At 37.3% G+C, this 22,890-nt stretch overlaps 1 protein-coding gene across 1 annotated transcript in view; it reads left to right on the top strand.

Moving 5' to 3' along the window:
* Positions 1-19,719, top strand: part of FCHO2 (FCH and mu domain containing endocytic adaptor 2) — a 123,256-nt gene extending 103,537 nt beyond the window's left edge. The window contains exons 21-26 of the mRNA XM_080804198.1: positions 61-216; positions 562-694; positions 12,315-12,514; positions 13,615-13,679; positions 16,795-16,959; positions 17,295-19,719. Coding sequence (XP_080660324.1) covers positions 61-216; positions 562-694; positions 12,315-12,514; positions 13,615-13,679; positions 16,795-16,959; positions 17,295-17,317 — 742 coding nt within the window. The 3' untranslated portion in view covers positions 17,318-19,719. The remainder of the gene's footprint in view (positions 1-60; positions 217-561; positions 695-12,314; positions 12,515-13,614; positions 13,680-16,794; positions 16,960-17,294) is intronic.
* Positions 19,720-22,890: the final 3,171 nt, after the last annotated feature.

The following is a 22,890-nucleotide window of genomic DNA, read 5'->3' as shown; positions in this document are numbered from 1 at the left end:
AAATGGATATTAAAACACCTTATATACACCACTTAAAATTTTCCAACTCCCTAATTTCAGGTGTATTGTGAAGATCACTGGTGACATGACAATATCATTCCCAAGTGGAATTATTAAAGTCTTCACTAGCAATCCATCTCCAGCTGTGCTGTGCTTCAGGGTGAAAAATATCAGCAGGCTAGAGCAAATTCTTCCAAATGCACAACTTGTGTTCAGGTTTGTGTACTTTTGTTTTGAGGGTGAAATTTCTGTAAAACTTTTCCTTCTTTATTGAAGCAATAATAATTGAGTTGGGTGACAACACAGCCTGCTGTTGCTTGTGTGTTTTGGGTGGTAGTGGTGGTGGTGGTAGTTGTTAAATCCTTCTCTCCTGTCCATTATCTCAGTGTTCAGGCAAGTTTCTGCTGTGTTCTATTCTTTATCCCCCCTAACTTTAGTTTTCCCTCATCCCACCTTTTGGGTTATTCCTACTAGTCTTCCCTGGGTCACCAAATGACAATACAGAAGCAAAGGATAAAGCCAAGTCAGATAAAATAACAAAAATATTTCTTATGCATACAGTGATCCATCACAGTGTGATTCTAACACAAAAGATTTTTGGATGAACATGCAAGCTGTTACTGTCTACCTCAAGAAGCTATCAGAGCAAAATCCAGCTGCTTCTTATTATAATGTAGATGTATTAAAGTATCAGGTGAGTGTCTTATCCTTATAAAAGTCCTAAATTAAAATAATAGAATCTCACAGATTAAATGAGTAATAGGTCATGGCCAAATGAGGTTTATTCCAGAAATTCAAGAACATTTCCTTTTTTTTTTTTTAGCTAGCATCTTTTTTTTTAAGATTTTTAAAATTTATTTGACAGACGGAGATCATAAGCAGGCAGAGGCAGGTGGGAGGGGGGGAGGGAAGCAGGTCCCCTGCTGAGCAGAGAGCCCGATGCGGGGCTCGATCCCAGGACTCTGGGATCATGACCCAAGCTGAAGGCAGAGGCTTTAACCCACTGAGCCACCCAGGTGCCCCAAAGATTTTATTTGTCAGAGAGAGAGAGGGAGTACATGAGCTGCACAAGCAGGGGGAGTGGCAGGCAGAGGGAGAAGTAGCCTCCCCACTGAGCAAGGAGCCCTGATGTGGGACTTCATCCTGACCTGAGCCGAAGGCAGACCCTTAACCAAACCAGTGGAGCCACCCAGGCATCCCTAAAGATACTTCAAAATAAACTCTGTTAAGCCAAAGTAAATAGATGATCAAATTCACCATTTATGCCTGCTTAAAATACTGAGTAAATATAAATAGGTGAATTTGTCCTTAATCTGAAAAGACCAGCAACATCAGCCTTAATGAAACACATAAAGCAGTTATAAAGTCTGGAATGGCAGACACCTATTATGCTCATTAACAGTATAAGATTTTTCTGGATGTGTTAGGACAGGTAGACAAGAGAATAAAGTAAGCAGTAATAAACACTGGAAGAACCCAGATACTACTTACAAGTGATATTACAGTCCTGAAAAACCCAAGGGAATCAACTCAAAAACTATTTGCTATAAGAGCTTTTAGTAAAGTGGTAAGTTTAATGCAAAAAGTAGTAGCTTTCTAAATAACCAGTTAGGAATCCTAATCCAGAGAAGATAATGACAATAACAAAAAGAGTAATCAGAGTTGGAGGGTTCATATAAGATGACAACCTAGGAGGATTCTGAATTCTCCTTCTAAGGACACACCAAATCTACAGCTGTATCTCGAACAATTTCCTCTAAAAAAGACCTACAAACTACCTGAACAGTTCCTCACATTAGCAAACAAGAAAAGGGTCACATGGAAGCATGCAGGAGAGGCTGATACCCAGTCTCCCTACAAACCCCACCTCCAGCACTGCAATCCACAATCAGAAGGGAACTCATAAACCTCGAGCTTCTTCCTGAGTGAAAGGTTCCTGTCCCAAATCGGGCATCCCAACTTCTAAGACCTGTGCCTGAGAAAAGAGCCCCCAAAATATCTTGCTTTGGAAAGCAACAGAGCTCATGCCGGTGACACACAGGACTATAGTGAATCTGCAAACCCTTATAGAGGGCTCTTACAGAGATTCACTCACCTTAGGGACCAGGGCAGCAGCAGCCATTCAAAAGGTACTCAGACTATATGTGAAAGAGATTCATTTGCTAATTACAAAATGTGAGCCAGTGAGGCAGGGGCCTGTATAAGGATACTCTCCAGGGATAGAGGATTAGCAAATTAGTGCTAATTTACGAAAGCTGGCAGGTGCCATATATATACACATTATTTTATTCCAGGCTTTTTTTTTTTTTTTTTTTTTTAAGTTGGTACCGTCTTTACCATCCAGGGAGCATAGGCTGAACAGTTTCATTTTTACACTCTCCCTCTGCCATGCTACAGCTTGCTGATACCTTCTACAAAGGAGCTTATACATTTGTCTGGAGCCCTGGTTTTTTTTCAGCTGTTGCCTAGCAGACACCTATAGATTGCCTGGTCTGGTGGCTAGCAGGTCTTATGCTTGTGGTCTTACAAGTCTATGTATATTTGCTTTCTTTAAAAGCTGCTGCCTGACAGTTTGGGTTCCTTCCAGTCAGTCTCAGTGTAAGTACTGAGATTACCTCTTTTGGAATAGTGACAGGTCTTGGCACTGTTGGGAGCTATTGAAAAAGAATAGGCTGCTTGGATAATCACCAAGTGTCAAGAGACAGGTAGCAGCTAGGGCAAGGTTTAATGTGACAGTTCATCTACATGAAGCTACTTCTTCAAGCGTAGGAGTGGTGGCTGTTTCATCTAATACGTAGAAACAGACTTGAGCAAAATCAAGAAACAAGAATAATGTTCCTAATCAAAGAACAAGATAAAACCTCAGAAAAAAGCCTTAATGAAATGGAGATAATTTGCTTGATAGAGAGTTCAAAGAAATGGTCATAAAGGTGCTCACTGAACTTGGGATAAGAGTAGATGGGCACAGAACTTTAACAAAGAAATAGAAAAAATACCAGAAAATATCAAATGTCAAATGTATGTCACTGTGCTGAAGAAGACAGTGTGACAGTTTCTCAGTGTGACTGAGAAACTGGAAGCATTCAGCAACAGACTAGATGAAGCAGAAGAAGGGATCAGTGAACCTTAGGACAGTGGAACTCACCCAGTCAGAACAGCAAAAAGAATGAAAAAAGGAAGGATAGTTCAAGGGTCTTAAAAGGGCAACATCAAGCAGACTATCATTTGCATTATAGGCGTTTCAGAAGGAGGAGAGGGTAGAGAAAAGCACAGAGAACTTATTTGAAGAAGTAATATAAGAAAATTTTCCAAATCTGGGGAAGGAAACAGATATCCAGATCCTGGAAGACCAGAAGTTCCCAAATTAGGTGATCCTGAAGAGACTTACACCAAGATATTTTTTAATTAAAATATCAAGTTAAAGAGGTCTTAAAAGTACATGTTACATGTAGGAGGAAACCACCCCCCCATAAGACTGTCAGATTTTTCAGCACAAACATTGCAGGCCAGAAAAGAGACAGCAGGATACATCCAGAGTACTGAAAGAAAACAGCTTCCAACCAAGAATACTCTACCCTGCAAAGTTATCATTTACAGTTGAAGGAGAGAGTTTTCTGGATAAGCATAAGGTGAAAAAGTTCATTACAACTAAACCAGCCTGACAAGAAATGTTAAAAGGACTTTTTTTTTTTAAAGATTTTATTTTTTTGACACAGAGAGATCACAAGTAGGCAGAGGGGCAGGCGGGCGGGGGCAGGGAGTGGTGTGAACCAGGCTCCCCGCTGAGCAGAGAGCCCGATGTGGGGCTCTATTCCAGGACCCTGAGACCATGACCTGAGCTGAAGGCAGAGGATTAACCCTCTAAGCCACCCAGGTGCCCCTAAAAGGACTTTTTTTAAGCTGAAAAGAAAGGGGACTAATTAATAAGAAAACAAATGGAAGTATAAATCTCACTGGTTAAAGGTAAGCATATGTGGTAAGATGTAGTGGATTAATTACTTATAAAGGTAGCATGAAGTTTAAAAGCCAAAAGTAGTAAAAATAACTATACAATAATTAGTTGAGGAATCACTAGGTAAAGATAAAATGAAACATCAGAAACATCAAATGTCGGTGGGGGGGAACTAAAAATAAGGTAGTGCTGTAGATTATCTTCAAACTTCAGTGGTTCTCCAAGTATTTATAAATATAGGTTGTTACATGTAAGCCCCATGGTAACTACAAAGCAAAAACCTATAGTAGATACACAAAATATGAGAAAGGAATTTAAGCATGCTAGTAAATAAAGTCCTCAAACCACAGAGGAAGAGCACAAAAGAAGAAACAAACTACAGAAGCAGCCAGAAAACAGTTGACAACATGCCAATAAGTACACACCTATCAGTAATCTGTAAATAATCTTAAATTCTCCAATCAGAAGACAGAATAGCTGAATGAATTAAAAAAAATAATAGAACCATCTGTATGCTGCCTTTAAGAGACTCACTTCATTTATAAGGCCAAAGTTAAAGGGTTGAAAGAGATGTTCCTTGCAAATAGAAACCAAAAGAAAGGTGGGGTAGATTAATAGACAAAATGGATCTAAAATAAGAGGAATTAAGAGACAAAGAAGGACATTACATCGTGATAAAGGTGTCAGTCCACCAATATGACGTAGTATTTGCAAATTTTATGCACCCAACATTGAAGCACCTGAATATATAAGCATATATTAGGAGACCTAAAGGGAGAAATTGATAGCAGTATAATAAGGGAATTTAATACCCTGCTTACAACATCTAAACAAGATATCAATAAGGAAACCTTGTTCTTAAATGATATGTTAGAGGGGATGAACTTAAAAGCTGTATGCAGAACTTTCCATCCAAAAGCCAGAATACACATTTTTCTCAAGTGCACAGGAAACATTCTCCAGGACAGATTGTAGGTTAGGCCGCAAAACGAGTCTTAATAAATTTAAAAAGATTGAAATCTTTTCAAGCATCTTTTCTGACCACAATATGATATGTAACTAGAAATCAGTTACAGGAAGAAAACTGGAAAATTCACAAATATGTGGAGTTTAAACAGTATGCTGTAGGGGCACCTGGGTGGCTCTGTTGGTTAAGCATCTACCTTTGGTTCAGGTCATGTTCCCAGGGTCCTTGAATTGAGCTCTGCATCAGGCTCCCTGTTCAGTGGGGAGCCTGCTTATCCCTCTCCCTCTGCTTCTCCCCCTGCTCATGTGTGCTCTCTTTCGCAAATACATAATAAAATCTTTCCAAAAATTAAGGAAAAATAATATGCTACAGAACAACCATTGGGGCAATGAATAAATCAAAAGAGAAATTAAAAATTCTCTCAAGACAAACAGAAATGGAAATACAACACAGAAATTTACTGAATGCAGCCAAAGTAGTTCTGAGAAGGAAGTTCATATCAATAAATGCTTACCAGGGAAACAAAAGTCTCAAATACACTAACTTCACACATCAGAGAACTAGAAAACGAAGCCCAAAGTTAGTGGAGTGACTGAAGCAACAAAGAGCAGAACTGAAATACAGATGAAAAAGACAATAGAAGAACTAGCTTGTTCTTTTTTTTAAAAGATTTTATTTATTTATCTGACAGAGATCACAAGTAGGCAGAGAGGCAGGCAGAGAGAGAGAGTGGAGGTGGGGGGATGGGGCGGGGGGAGCAGGCTCCCTGCTGAGCAGAGAGCCCGATGCGGGACTCAATCCCAGGACCCTGAGATCATGACCTGAGCTGAAGGCAGAGGCTTAACCCACTGAGCCACCCAGGCGCCCCTAATCTCGTTCTTTTAAAAGATAAACTTGACAAACTTGTAGTTAGACTCACCAAGAAAAGAGGAGAGATGGCTCAAATAAGATCAGAAATAAAAGAGGAGACCTTACAACTGATACCACAGAAATACAAAGATTCATGAGAGACCATTGTGAACAATTTTGTGCCAAAATATTGCACAACAGATAGAAGCAATAGATAAATTTTTAGAAACATACAGCCTTGTAAGACTGAATCCTGATGAAGCAGAAAAATCTCAATAGACCAGTTACAGTAAAAAGACTATCAGTAATCAAAAAGCTGCCAGCAACAAAAGTCAAGGACTTCACTGCCTCACTGGTGAATTCTGTCAAACATTCAAAGAAGAATAGTGCTCCTTATCAAACTGTCGCCCCCCACCCCGAAAAAAAAGCAGCAGTTCCATTTTATGAGGCCAACACTGATACCAAAGCCAGACAAGGATACCACAAGAAAAGGAAACTATAGGCCAATATTGCTGCTGAACCTAGATGCAGAAATCAACAACTAACTGTCAGCAAACCAAATTCAGCAGTACCTTAAAAGGATCATACACCACGCGCAAGTGGGATTTATTCTGGAGATAACCAAAGTGATGATTCAACTTTGACAAATCAACCAACATAATGAAATATAAGAATATCATCATCTCAATAGATGCAAGAAAGCCATTTTGACGAAATACAACATCCACTTATGATAAAAACTCCCAACAAACTGAATATAGAGGAAAGGTATCTCAACAGAATAAAGTCCATATGTGACAAACCCACAGTTAACATATGCAGTGGGGAAAAGCTGTCAGCTAAGATCAGGAAGAGAAGGATGCCTGCTCTCAACAGTTTAAGTCAATATAGTATTTTAAGTCCCAGCCAGAGCAATTAGGCAAGATAAAGAAGTAAAAATGCTTCCAAATTGGAAAAGTAGTAAAATTGTCACTACAGATAATGCAATATGTAGAAAACCTTCACCAAAGAAACTGTGAGAACTAATAAACAAGTAGAGTTGCAGCCTACAAAATCCATATACAGAAATCTTTTCTATTTTTGTGCAGCAGTAGTGAACTATCAGGACAACAAAACTATGAAAGCAATCCCATTTACAGTTGCTTCAAAAGAATAAAATGCCTAGTAATAAATTTAACCAAGGAGGTGAAAGACCTTAACCCTGAAAACTGTCAGACAATGATTAAAGAAATTGAAGGTGACACAAATGGAAAGCTATTCCATGCTCATGGTTTGGAAGAATTAATATTGTTAAAATATCCATAATACCCAAAGTTATATAGAATTTCAGTGCAGTCCCTGAAGTTCCAGTGCCATTTTTCACAGAACTGGAAGAGTACAAAAATTTGTGTAGAACCACAAAAACTCCAAACAGCTAAAGAAATCTTAAGAAAGAAAAAGCCGAAGGTATCACACTCCATGATTTCAAATGGTATTACAAAGTTCTGGTAGTCCAGACTGTATGGCATGGCCATAAAAACAGACACATAGATCAATGGAACCAATTAGAGTCCAGAAATAGGTCAGCGCATACATACTCAGTTAATTTGCAGCAAAGGAGCTAAGAATATGGGGAAAGGATAGCAATAAATATGTTGGGAAAATTCTTTACAGGGTAAAGAACAAAGCTGGGCCCCGTTTTACACCTTACTCAAAAATAACTCAGAATGGCCACGTACTTGAATGTAAGACCTGCAACCATAAAACTCCTAGAAGAATAAAAAAAGTGGCTAAGTTCCCTGACAGTGGTCTTGGCAATGATTTTTTGGATCAGACACCAAAAGCAAAGGCAACAAGAACAAAAATAAACAAGTGGGACTACCTCAAATTAGAAAGCTTCTGCACAGCAAAGGAAATGACCAGAAAAAGAAAAGGCAGCTTATTTAATGGGAGAAAGTCTTTGCAGGGTTACTATCCAAAAGAATTCATACAACTCAGTAGCCAACAATCTGAGTATAAAATGGGTAGAGGGTATGAATAGACATTTTTTCCAAAGAAAACCTACAGATAGTCAGTAGGTACATGAAAAGATGCTCAGCATCACTAGTCAGGGAAATGCAACTCAAAACCACAATAAAATAATAACTTCCCATGTGTTAGAATAGCTGTTATTAAAAAGACAAGAATTTCTAAGTTGTGGAGAGGATATGGAGAAAAAGGAATCTTTGTGTACTGTTGGTGGAGTTGTAAATTAGTGCAGCCACTATGGAAAACAGTATGGGGGAGGTTCCTCAAAAAAGGAAAGAAATTCAAAAAGAACTACCATGTGATTAAGCAATTGAACTTCTAGCTAGCTGTCTGAAGAAAACAAAAACACTAATCAAAAATTTATTTTCACTTCGATGTTTACTGTAGCATTATATTTTTCCTGATAGCTCACTACTGCTGTACAAATTAATGCCTATAATGTAGACATTATTAACAATAGCCTAGACTTGGAAACAACCCAAGTGTCCCTCAAAAGCTGAAAACATAAATAAGATGTAGTATATATGTGATGGAATATTACTTGGCCATAATAAAGAATGAAATCTTGCCATTTATAACATCATGGATGGACCTTGAGTGCATTATGCTAAGTGAATTAAGTCAGACCAACAAAGACAAATACCATATAATCCCACTTACATATGGAACTTAAAAAACAAAATGCCAAGCTCAGAGATCGACGAACAGATTGTTGGTTGCCAAGTAGAGGGTTTCAGAGGGTAGGCAGAATGGGTAAAGTGATTCAAAAGTACAAACCTGCGGTTACAAATAAGTCATGGGTATGAAAGATACAGTGTCCTGCCTAAAGATACAGTGATTCAAAAGTACAAACCTGCGGTTACAAATAAGTCATGGGGATGAAAGATACAGTGTCCTGCCTAAAGTTAGTTAAACTGTGTTGCATATTTCAAAGTTACTAAGAGGGTAGATCTTAATCCTCCTCATGAGAAAAAATAATTGTGATTATTTTGCAGTGTATACAGATACTGAATCTTTATGTTGTCCACCTGAAATTCATGTCAATATATCACAATAAAAATTCTTTTAAAAATCTGTTACACTATCCTTTCCTGTAGCCACAGTGAACATGACAATAAAAACTAATTAGGAAAAAAACTAACATAATCTCTACTGAGTTGAATATAATTATAAAGCAATACTTTATTTAGATGAAGAGTCAAGTCGGAAACAGCTTAGATGTTTCTAAGATAACTTAAAAATTTAATGTAATCCTGCTAGAAACCCAGTAGAAGTGTGTATGTATTGGGTGTTTGGAAACCTGATAGTCATTTTCAGGTCCTCTGGAAGAATAAAGCCTGGAACAATCAGTAAAATGTCTTAAATGGTAATGTGGAGTAATAAGTTTGAGTTTTAATGGGTAAACTTTTTTAAGGTGTCAGTATTTACAGTAGTTTGGAACTGGCAGAATAGAGGGCCAGATCAAAGGAACAGTATGTCCAGAAATGAATCCAAGAATAAATGGGAAACTATTTATTTGACAAATTAGCATTTCAAGGCAATGTGGAAATGATGATTTTTTTTTTTTTCAGTAAATGGTACTGGGGCATCTGGCTGGAGATTTGGGAAGAAATTCACTGAATCCCTAACTCCATACCTTTAAACAAAATAAAGTCTGCATGTATCAATAATAATAACAGATGAAGCCATAAAGTTACTAAAATAAATCATGGGTGAATATAAATCTGTGGGTGTATATGCAGGTGTGTGTATATAATTCCATATATTTTACATATTTTGATCTTGAAATGTTAAGACCTAAGAGTAATACAAAACCCAGAGACCGTGGAATGAGAGTGAGATCTTTGACAACAAATAAATTAGTGTATATAAACTCCTTTTGTTAAAACAAGTTCTTAAACAGAATCCGTATTTATTTTTATATTTTTAAAAAAAATTTTTTATTAACATATAATGTATTATTAGCCTCAGGGGTACAGGTCTGTGAATCGCCATGTTTACACACTTTACAGCACTCACCATAGCACATACCTTCCCCAATGTCCATAACCCAACCACCCTCTCCCTAACCCCCTCCCCCCGGCAACCCTCAGTTTGTTTTGTGAGATAAAGAGTCTGTTATGGTTTGTCTCCCTCCAGATCCCATCTTGTTTCATTTATTCTTTTCCTACCCCCCAAACCGCCCACGTTGCATCTCAACTTCCTCATATCAGGGAGATCATATGATAATTTTCTTTCTCTGATTGACTTATTTCGCTCAGCATAATACCCTCTAGTTCCATCCACGTCGTCGCAAGTGGCAAGATTTCATTTCTTTTGATGGCTGCATAGTCAGAATCTGTATTTAATCTGGCGGAAAAGTACTTATAAGAAGACCAAAGGCTTACTGTAAACTATAAATTAGTAAGTAAAGGTGATTAACTCAATAGATAGGTATCTTAAAGAAGATGCTCCATGTCAGTAGTAATCAGAGCAATTAATATTTTTTAAATATTTTTTTAAAGATTTTATTTATTTGAGAGAGCGAGTGAACAATCAGGTGGAGCAGCAGGCAGAGGGAGAGGGAGAAGCAGGCTCCACACTGAGCCAAGAGCCAGATGTGGGGCTCGATCCCAAGACTCTGGGAACATGAGCCAAAGGCAGCCACTTAACCAACGGAGCCACCCAGGCGCCCCCAGAGCAATGAATATTAAGACAACAGTGAGATACCGGTTTTTAGCCTGTTAATTGACAAAAATGGGCAAGATGCTCTATTAAAAGAGGTGGGACCACTTGTTAGAAGGTGTATAATTTGATCAAACTGATTAACGGATTATATTGCTGAATAGTTGAATTTTTAAAGAATTATTTAGAGAGAGGCGGGGCAGAGGGAGAGAAAGAGAAAGAGAAATCTCAAGCAGACTCCATCCTGAGTGCAGAGCCCAACATGGGACTCCATCTAAAGTTCCTGAGATCACAACCTGAGCTGAAACTAAGAGTCTGATATGTAAACAGCTGTGCCACTCAGGTGCCCCGAATAGGTAGTTGAACCTTTAATTCAGCAATTCCACCTCAAGAAATCCATTCTTCACAGATGGGCAAAAAGCGAAGTTACAAAAGATATTCATTGCATTTTATGGAAGCTAGTTACGTACACATCTACAGAAGAGATTGATTAGTTGAGTTACTACAGCCTTTAAAAAGAATGAGATTCATGTATTCATGCCTACCAAGTGTGTTTAAGGATATGCACCACGGTGTTAACAATGGGGACTAAGAATGTTAAGGGATAAGTTTTCTATTTCACATACTTCTATACTATCTGAATTTTTTTAAAGATTGTATTTATTAGAATGAGCATAAGCAGGGCGGGGGAAGGGGTGGAAAGGGAGAAGCAGGCCTCCCGTTGAGCAGGGAGCCCTACGCAGCACTTGATTCTAGGACCCTGAGATCACGACCTGAATCAAAGACAGACAGACGCCTGACCAACTGAGCCACCCAGGCGCCACCCCTTGCCCTCATACTATCTGAATTTTTAATAGAATAGTTATATTAAAATGGCTTGTGTTTCTAAGAAATACATAACTTTAAAAAGTGCTGCCACTTAAGTGGGCTTAAAGTTTATCCCAAGTATTCATTATTATTAATTCTGTAACTGTTATTCAGTGCCTGTTTACCAGGAATAGCAAGGAAGATAGTATATGTAATAAGTAGATAATAATATATGTTACCGAGAAAAGGCAAAGTGTGCAGAATAAGGAAGAATGAAAATGTAATAGTGTACATTTAGACAGGGTGATCAGGGTAGGTCTCATTAAAAAGGAGTTATTTTGAGCAAGGAGCTAAAGAATGGAAAAGAACTGCACCATTTACTGTGGGACATGTGATTAAAATTAAACACTTGGAGTTGGAAGTATTCTGATTCTCGACTTGGAGCATTGCATGATTTATCTTAATTTAAATTCTTTTATTTTATAAGGAATCTTAAAATTCTGTTAGATATAGAGAGATACTCAATGGTTACATGCATAGATGATAGGATACTTTATGTGGAAAACCCAGAAGACTCCACTCCAAAACTGCTAGAACTCATACAGGAGTTCAGTAAAGTGTCAGGATATAAAATTGATGCACAGAAATCAGTTGCATTTCTATACACCAACAACAAGACAGAAGAAAGAGAAATTAAGGAGTCGATCCCATTTACAGTTGCACCCGAAACCTTAAGATACCTAGAAAGCTTAGCCTAACCAGAGACAAAGGTTCTGTACTCAGAAAACTATACTCATGAAAGAAATGAGGGGGGAAAAAAGGGAGTCCCTACCCCTTCCCCAGGAATGTGTATTTAGCACAAGCATAATGGATATTTTGATGTAGATAGTCCTAGATCCATACTTGGATAGTGGCTCTTAATCCTGGAGATGAGCCTGCTTTATTCTGCCTAGCAATATTTTCATCATTATTTTTGATTCCAAGACCTCTCGTGTTCATATATACATGTCATTAGCATGGCTTGTATACTTTTTGGGCAAAAAGCTTTGTTATTTTTTCTCTTCAAAGGTATCATCAAATGGTATTCAGTCTACTCCTCTAAATCTTGCAACGTACTGGAAATGCAGTGCTGGAACCACAGATCTTAGGGTGGATTATAAGTACAACCCAGAAGCTATGGTGGCACCAAGTGTGCTTTCCAACATACAGGTGGTGGTACCTGTGGATGGAGGAGTCACAAACATGCAGTCCCTTCCCCCTGCGATATGGTAAATTCTAGATTTCTGAATTCCTGATAAATTTCTGCTGCAAGTCCTAGCTTCTAGAACCTAAGTTCTCAAAGTTGTCTTGGAAGTTTGAAAAGTTTTAGTGCATTTTACCATGGAAACCATGGTGTGTATGAAAGATGCTGTTCATCCTATTAGTCAAATCACTGTAACCTCAATCCAAAGGTGCGTTTGCTGTCCCACCCGGACTTGAATGATTCAGTACAACTTTACCCTTAGGCAAATTGCTTAACCTCGGATAATTATTTTGCAGGGTTAAATATAGCATCTAGCATATCTGTAAGAACACCTGTCTTACTAGTTTAGTAACTCTCATCTCTTAACTTCCTCTTATCCGCCCCCCCTTTTTAAAAGATTTTATTTATTTATTTGAGAGAGAGACAGTGAGAGAGAGCATGAGAGGGGAGAAGGTCGGAGGGAGAAGCAGACTTCCCCAGGAGCCGAGAGCCCGATGTGGGACTCGATTCCAGGACTCCAGGATCATGACCCGAGCCAAAGGCAGTTGTTCAACTGAGCCATCCAGGCACCCTCTTGTTCCCTTGTCTAATATGAGTAGAGGTTCTAACACTCTGTTTGCTTCACTGTTTAATAAAATTTTCTTCTTCTTTAGTAATGAAGGTACCGAACCACTTATACATCCAGTTTTACTTTCTCTGACCAGAATAATTATGTAATTTAGTAAATTTCCATTAAGATGTAGCATTATATCATAAACACATCTTCACCAGGTAATACTAAAAGTAAATTTAGCCCTCTAGTTGTTCTGGTGAAATATTTATTTATTTATTTATTTATTTATTTATTTATAAAAAGATTTTATTTATTTGACAGAAATCACAAGTAGGCAGAGAGGCAGGTGAGAGGGTTGGGGGGAAGCAGGCTGCCTGCTGAGCAGAGAGCCCAATGTGGAGCTGGATCCCAGGACCATGAGATCATGACCTGAGCCGAAGGCAGAGGCTTTAACCCACTGAGCCACCCAGGTGCCCCTGGTGAAATATTTAAAATACATTTATTTATTGACTGCCCATCCATTTGTAAGGCACTGTGCTGGACACCTAATCTGAAGATACTTGTTCTTATAGGAATGCAGAACAAATGAAAGCCTTTTGGAAACTGTCTGGTATTTCAGAGAAATCAGAAAATGGAGGTAAGTGTGTGTATGCTTTTTTTGTTTATAATGTAGTGCCCCTGAAAATGGATTTTTTAGGTGTTTCATGGAAAGTTTTCTCTTGGATTTTCTTGCCTTCAGTTCTAGAATTGACCACTAGGTGGAAGTTAATGCCTTAAATAAGAGTGGACTAGTTGAAATTCGGAACACATCCACCCCACCCCACCCCCCCACCAAGATAGAATATGCTTATCTCTGTAAGAAAAGCATTTGTTTTGCCATAACCTTTATAAAAACTGTCTGAGTGCATGTGCTCACAGGATAACTTTCAATTTACTTCATTAGGTATTTTCAAGCAGAACCTGTCTATTCTATTAATAGAACCTATTCTATTCCTAATCTATTCTGCTGGGTAACCTGTTAACTAACTGAAATTCTTTTAACACCCTTGAGGTCATTCTATTATTGGGGTCCTTCTGGCTTCCCAGAAATCATGCAAAAGGTTCCAGACTTTAAAAATCCCTTTTGTTTGCCTTCTTACCTTCTTAAGACAATGTTTCCTCGTCATATCACCTTAGTCAAACCAACCATCAACAGCTTTTACTTCTCTGCTTATTAAGGAGAAACAAGTTAATTGCTTACACCTACCAAGTCTCCATCTGTTTGTGTTCAGAATGCAAAGGAAAAATCTCTGCTAGCTGGTCACCCTAGTGTCTCCCCTAAGTCAATTTAGAATATAATTTCCAGGACCGTCAAGTCTTTAATTATTCTGATTTTGTCTTAAAGTTAGGAAAATTCTCCTGCCCTCCTTTGAATGCCTAATTAACCTTCAATAACTTTTCCTATTAAGTAGGTTTTTTTTTTTAAAAGCTTTTCCAGTTTTGCTTACGGTTTTTTCTTTGAACATTTTAAGCATAAACTATAGTTTTTATGTAGCCATATAGTTATAGTGGCTACTTATTTATACATACCATGCTGAATCAGACCTCAACTAGAGGAATATGTGTTTGCAGAAATAACCAAGATGATCTACAGTTACTTTGTTGCTGTTTGGTACTTGAAGTTTGCCTATTTTCAGATGCCAGTGGTGCTGACTTTTACACAAACAGTATGGCTTCTGGGGAGACAAATTTGAAATTCCTAGTTAAAACTAGAAGTAAACCAGAAATCCTATTTAAATTGAGGGCTTACGACCAATTAGCAGGGAAAAGAGGACATATATTTTTCCCCTATTTAATGAAACTATACTATTTTAAGTACTAACAAGGGAAATTGTTCCTTCAAAAATAAGATACAGATTTTCTAACCTGGTATTTTAATAGTTTGCCTCTGCTCTTCAGGTATCAGTGAATGTAAAGAAACAGAAAAATCTTCTAAATGTGGTTCTGATTTGGTTAGTCAGCCTTTAAAAAGAAATATCCAAATTAGAATACTGTAAAATAGGAATATGTTTCTATTCTGGCTCTATGCCCAGAAGAGGGACAGGAAATAATTCTCAAGTTTAAGGACTGCCAAGGTGGCTGCTCTTGGCCTATAGTAGAACTTTCACAGAATTGAATTGCCTCTCAAGAGAATTGTAAAAGTTTAAGGAGGGTTTGGACAGCATTTAAGAATTAGGCAGAATTAGGCTGGATTGGGGTTATGGTATCTTCCTTCAGATTTCCATGGTGTTCAGCTTCTGTGCAGGGAATCCTAGAATGCCGCTCCTGCTACCTAGCAATTCCATCTATTTTCCTTGACCAGAAACCTGAGCACACTACTAAATTCCCCCTCCTTTCCCCCTTTTTTGACTCCCAGCTCTGAAATATGTTTCAGATGCATTTACTTTTTTCCTTTCCCTTAGCCAAGTTGAGATCCCCTGTTTAATCAACTGTCACAGAGTCCTACTCTGTCTTCCTGGCTTTTAGGTAGTTTTCCTACCTTGTATCTTGTACTTCTCTCCCCTTGTGAGATACTAATCTGAAATGTTTTTGTCTTGTCTTTAGTGGCTCCCTAGGATTATTTCTTATGGTGAATTATAAAGATACTTCAAGCTTGTTCCTTCTATCACCTTCTGCCACTCTTGCATCCTGTTCTCCAGCTCTTCTGTGATGTATGCAGGTCCCTTAAAGGCACTGTGCTCTCTCAGGTCTCCCATCTCTGTACCTGTAGTTACCTCTGCCTGCAATTCACATTGTCATCTTCACCATCATTTTATGTGCTTCTGTGCCCATAGCTCTTGAGAGCTCTTTTACAGCATCTATCACAGTCCTCATAATTATTTGGTTTACAATTTGCGGCATATGATTAGACTGAGGTATGTTGAATAAATGGTTATATTGAAAAGAAAACATCTCAGAACTACCTAGTTGACCGTTGACCAATACAGGGGTGAGGAGTGCCTAACCCTCTATACCCCACCCTTCCTGGCGGCACTGTATAGTCAAAAATCCATGTTTAACTTTGACTCCCCCTGAAACTATTAGTAATAGTCTACTGTTGACTAGAAGCTCTACTGACAACAGTTGAGTGTATACTGTTCTGTGTATTATATACCGTATTGTCAAAACAAAGTAAGCTAAATCAAAGAGAATGTTAAGAAAATTGGAAGAGAAAATCCATTTACAGTACTGTACTGATGGGGGAAAAATCCATCTTTAAGTGGACCCACATAGTTCAAACCCATGTTTAAAGGTCAGCTGTATTTGGCACAATAGACCAGTTAAATTTTAAGAAGCAGAGTAAAAAATAATGACGTTGGTACAGCTTTCCCAATCTTATCTGTCTTTCCTTCTTTACCTCTCCCACCCCCATATTATGGTAGTTGGCTGTCATTTCCTTTTGACTTTATTCCTTTACATACTCCTTCTAGGGTTTCCCTCTGAACTGCCCTCATGAACTTCCTTTTTCTCTTTTGACTGACTTCAGCATGTGTCTGTAGCACATTGAATCTCAGTAGGAATCTACTAGGGTGCTTACTATTATGTTAGAGAGAAGTAGGGATTAAATTAATTCAGACTCATAGAATAAAGTCTGCTTTGGAAACAGGACAATGGTTCGTTTACTGTATACATTTTATGAATTTGGCATAGGACATAGTTCATCATCTTCATTTGTTTTTTCTCTGTCAATTTTATGTTGCCCTATTTAAGTTATTTTATTCTTTGCCTTGTAGGTTCTGGGTCCCTCAGAGCAAAATTTGATCTTTCAGAAGGACCTAGTAAACCCACCACACTTGCAGTGCAATTCCTCAGCGAGGGAAATACCCTCTCAGGAGTAGATATTGAACTTGTAGGCACTGGCTATAGGCTTTCATTAATAAAGAAGCGGTTTGCCACTGGTAAGTTGGGAGAGTTTAAGTTTTTAATGTACCCGGGAAACATTTATATTCAAACAGTAAGTTTCTAAGCAACTGTTTAATAAACTGTCAAGCAGTTTATAATCTAAAGTCATGGAAACTTTGTTCTTTGACCTTTGTACAAAGTGCTAGGTAGAGACACACCTGGGAGAGAGTAATCATGGTCCGGACAGCCGGACGGACACCTGTGATCTGTTTCTAATGTATTGTCAACAGCAGGTGGGAACTGAGTTTATGTATCTGTACCTGCAGTGAAAATGTCCTCCTTTGAGTTCATGTGAAGGTGTAATTTCAGGGGTCTGCTTGGTGTTTTTCAGGACGATACCTGGCAGATTGTTGATGGACCTGGGACACTGGTTGGCTCGAGAGAAGTACAGGCTTGCCATCCTGTGTTGTCTATTCTTTCCAACACTATGTTAGCTTGAATTAGGTCTTTGAACGTACACATATTTGAGAACTGATTACAAACATTAAGTTGCACTTTTGAAGTGGGTCATCAAAAGCAATAGCACTGAAATGATTTTCAACACTGTTAATCATCAACTGCCATATTCCAGAAGCACATTTGTTGAGATTCTCAGTAAAACGAAGTTTTCCTAGGCTGAAATTTTACATTATCTTCAGTGTCTATGTTCAGTAGTAGTGTATTATTAGGCCTAAAATTTCAGGAGAGCAAGCACAAAATAATTCAGCTTTCCATAAATTTTTAGAGTCAGAGATAGCTTTGAAATTTCCTGAGTTTGATATTGAATGGAGACACAGAACGTGACTTGTAAGTTTTGGATAATGTTAATTTAGAATGCTCAATCAAATTGAGTTATGTGCCATAAAGTAATCAGACCAGAGTCCAAGGTGTATGCAAAAAATGTATAATTTGATTCTCATATAAACATTAATAAAGTGTAAATGGTGTTTTGTATGATTTTTTTAATTCTCAAGTGCAATGTTTTTTAAAATAAGCTTGCAAAAGACAGCAGAGAAATTTACTTCTGCAGTTAACTTTATAGAATTTGTGATTGTTTTTAAGAATTAATGCTGTAGATTTAATTTATTTTTATATGGATTACATAATGTGTGCCTTTTAAAACAATAACAAACGCCAGAAATGTGCCTATCCAGTTTGTGTTCATTAACATGCCTCACTTTTTTCCCCTGGCAGTCTGGATCTTCTCTCCTCTCTTAGGGTGTTCAAGCATTTTTACAACATAATTGCCATTTGTGTAAATACCTTTGGCCTTGGGAAGGAAATTCAGAGTAACTAAAGGATAATTTGTACTTTAACACTGTGGCTCACTTTTTCAGTGATACACTATAGCCACTCGAAAGAGAAATATACCCAAGGGCATATGTTTACAGGGGGAAAACGTTACCTTCAGTTATTCCACCTGAGTATGTAAATCATAAAGGAAACATTGAAAAACTGATTAATGGTTAATTGGTAACTGCTGTTTTATTTCTCAGCTTGGCACTTCCCTTCATTCTTTTTATCATTGGAAATTTATACACATTACTGAACGTGTTGTGAGCATGAATTTCTTATTTTGTGAGGAACACATTTAAGAAACATTAGTTTTGGCATTGGAGAAGTACTGCCGTTGTTTTCATTTCAACAGTTGGGAAAATTACCCATTTATATGTTTTTATTATATAACTGCCACCTGCTAGAAATGGGGAGATTATTTGAAGTGATGGATTGGGTTAAGCATTTCTTGAACTACTAATATTAAATAGTAAAAAACCTAACTTTATAGCAAATCCTGATTAATGGAAGGACTTAAAATATTTTGGACAGTTTCATGATTTACAAATGAAAGTTTTATTTATAAGGATAAATGCCAGTGTCCTGCATTTTACGTAGAAGTGATAAATTGTGTTATATATAATTTATATAAAACCACTAATTATTCTGTTAAGCTTTACAGAACATAAAACCCCTACTACTAGACACTTATGTAATGTCTTGCTCTACTAAATACAGCAGAAAATCTACTTACTAGCAATACATGTAACACAATATGTGCTATTTAAATATATTCAGTGTTAGCCCAATTCTAAATTTAGATTTGACTAAATCAGCACATTAAGACAATTTTCTGAAATGTTCATCTTTACTACACAGTGAGTGAAATGAGAATTGCTAACTCTTATATTGTGTTCTTTTAAATGCCAATTACAGTCCCTTACTGAAATCTTAAATGTAACTGCTTTGTAATCGGGCTCTTCCAATGGGCAGTTAATACTTTATTATTGGACTTCAGACACCATTACACCCACCATGTTTGTTTTTAAATCAAGTATTACCTGACAATGTACAAATTAGTGAAATGGTTAAACTTCTGCACTTTCTTAATTACCACAGTCTTCATACCAAGTGTTGATACCTACATTTGTATTAGGCACAGGTTACAATTTTGAAGCCATATGAGTTTATATTGATTTTTGTTTTTCATTTAAATCCACTAATGGTGTAAAAAAGACCAGTAGATTTTCAATGGGAAATGTATTTAGCAAGCTGGTTCTTGCTTATGTATAGTGATAAACTTTGTAGCTGCCTCTTTAACCAAGAATTTGTAAACACAGAACTCTAACAAATGCGAGTTTTTAAGAAATGTTATTTACTACTTTGAGTTGTAATTAGAACAGTGCAAATCTTACACAATTTTGTAAATATTTTTGATTTTTTCATAAAATGTAAATTTTACATAAAAGTGGTACCCTTAATAAACATGTAATATATAATTTATCTGTTGGTTTATGTGTCTTTGTACCCCTACTGATAGGACTAGGCAAGCTAGGTGTGAGGAGCAATTGGTTTTGAACTTAGTACCACCATTTAGACAGGCATACATATTGATCTGTTAATTTTAATTAGCTATATCAGAAAACTTTATTTGCAGTATAACACCAAAATGTAGAAATTGTTTAATAAAAAATTTTTAAATATATTTAAATATATTTTCTAATGTAGTTTCTAAATATATTTAAATTGATACTAAGCTTTAGCAAAGATTTTCCTCCTGACCAGTTGCTTAAAAAGACAGTCTTGATGCAGTTTTAAAACCATACTTTTCATCTGTTGCTGGTATTAGAACAAGTGATTTCTTGGCCTTTTCCTTATGATTGCAGTGTGGCTGCCACAGATCCAGAGTATATATTTACATTGGAAGCTGGGGGAAGAGGGCAGTGCCTGGTGTACCTGTCCTTTCAGGAGAGTAAAAGCTTTTCCAGAAGCTTCCACCATGTATGTGCTTATATCCTGTTGTCTAGTATTGTTTAAGAGAGGCAGAGTAAGCACGTAGCCTTTATAATGAAAATGGGCAAAGGAGAAGAAGCTGGACCAATAGGTTAGTCACAGGATTCCTGACAAATACAAGAGTATTTCCTTATACCTTACTGCCAATTGCATTATCCCAGTCAACTTCAAACTCAGCAACGGGCAGGGCAAACTTGAAAATCTTCTGTTTTTATCTTTAGGAAGAATCTATCAGTATAACCTTTGTATAGAGTAATTTGGAACCAGAGCACACCAGTATCTGTGGTGAACATAGATGCCAAAATCCTCAGCAAGTATTAACAAACCACATTCAACAATCCACTAAAACAATCATTCATGACAATCAAGCAGGATTTATTCTGGGGATGCAAGGATGGTTTAACATACACAAAGTCAATATGGTACACTGTATTAAGAAAGAAAATTAATGAACATGTAATTACATTTCAAAAGATGCAGAGAAAGCATCTGACAAAATTCAATATCCATTCATGATTAAAAACTCCCAACTAAGTGGGCAGAGAGGAAATATGCTTCAATATAATAAAGGCCATATATAGCAAACCCATTGTCCAGTGGGTGAAATGCTGAAAGCTTTTCCTCAAAGATCTTGGACAAGATAAGGATGCCCACTCTGAGCAGAGTGCTTCAAGTCCTACTCATAGCATTTAGAAAAGGAAATGAAAGGCATCCAAGTTGGTAAGGAAGAAGTAAAACTTAGCAGTTGCACATGAAGGATCTGAATATAGGAAACCCTAAATAATCTACCAAAAAACTGCCAGAACTAAAAAAATTCAAGAAGTTTGTGGGATACAAAAACCAGTTGCATTTCTATACACTAATAGCAAAGTAGCAGAAAGAAATTAAGAAAACTAAATCCCTGTTTACAATTACATCAAATGGTATAAAACCTAGGAATAAATGTAACCACTGAGGTAAAAGACCTATACTCTAAAAATTTTAAGACACTGATAAAACCAATAAAAATCAGCACAAATGGAAAGATATACTATGCTCATGAATTGGACAAATATTGTTTAAAATGTCCTTTCAACCCAAAGCAATCTACAGAGTCAATGCAATCACTATCAAAATAACCACTAGTATTTTTCCACATACTAGAACAAAAACAAAAACAACTCGTTTTTTGTTTTTAAGATTTTTTTAAGTAATCTCTACCCCCCCCCCGGGTGGGGCTCGAACTCACAACCCTGAGATCAAGAGTCACATGCTCCACTGACTGAGCCAGCCAGGTGCCCCATTAAAATCTCAAACGCTTAGGGAACTACAAAAGACCACCAATAGCTCAAGCAATCTTGAGAAAGGAGAACAAAGCTAGAAGCATCAACATCCCAGTTTTCAAATACACTGCAAAGCTGTAGTAATCAAAACGGTGTGATATTGGCACAACAACAAGGAGATTGATGAAATAGAAATGAAGAACCCAGAAATCCATGGTTGTGGGATCAATTCTTCTACAACAAAGGAGGCAAAAATACACAGTGGGTTAAAGATAGCATCTTTGATAAATGGTGTTGGGAAAACTAGACAGATACATGCAAGAGAATGAAACCACTTTCTTATACTATACAGGAAGAACTCAAAATAGATTAAAGATCTGAATTCGTAAAACTCCTTAAAGAAAACATAGGCAGTAATCTTTTGGACATCAAGCTTAGCCATTTATTTTTGGATAGATTTCCCCAGGCAAGAGAAACAAAAGTAAAACATAAACAATAGGTACTATATCAAAACAAAGTGTTTTTGTCCAGCAAAAGAAACCAACAAAACAAGAAGGTCACTAAGAGAAAATATTTACAGATGATAATCCAATAAGGACTTAACACCCAAAAGATACAAAGAACTTATTCAACTCAACACCAAATAGTCTGATTGAAAAGCGGACAGAGAACCTGAATAGACATTTTTCCAAACAAGACCTACAAGTGGCCAACAGACACGTGAAAAGGTGCTCAACATCACTCACCATCTGGGAAACCCAAGTCAAAACCACAAGGAGCTACCACCTGTCACCTGTCAGAATGGCTAGAATCAAAACATGACCAAATGTTGGCAAGAATGTAGAGAAAAGGGAACCCCCATGCACTGTTGGGGGGAATGCAAACTGGTATAGCCAGTGTGGATAGCAGTATGGAGATTCCTCAAAAAAAAACCCTAAAAATAGATGTACCATTCAACCCAGTAATTCCACTTCTGGATATTTAGCTGAGGAAAATGAAACATTAAGTTCAAAAGATACAGGAAACTCTCTGTTTGTGGCATTATTTACAATAGCCAAGATATGGAAACAGCTCAAGGGTCCACAGATAGATGAGTGGATCAAAAAGATGTGGTGTGTATATATACAATGGATTATTACTCAGTTATTAAAAGATCTTGTTATTAGATCTTGTTATTTCAAACAACATGGATGGACCTGGAGGGTTTTATGCTAAGTTATTATGCTAGGTGAAGTAAGTCAGAGAGAAAGACAAATAGTGTTTGATTCCACTTGCATTTGGATTCTAAAAAACAAAAACAACGAACTAAGAACCAGAGACAGATTCCCAACTACAGAGACCAAACTGGTGATTACCAGAGGGAACATGGGTAGAAGGATGGCTGAAATAGATAAAGGG

Source organism: Martes martes (assembly GCF_963455335.1).
Source record: "Martes martes genome assembly, chromosome: 5".
NCBI classification, from domain to species: domain Eukaryota; kingdom Metazoa; phylum Chordata; class Mammalia; order Carnivora; family Mustelidae; genus Martes; species Martes martes.
This window is presented reverse-complemented; position numbering and strand designations above follow the sequence as displayed.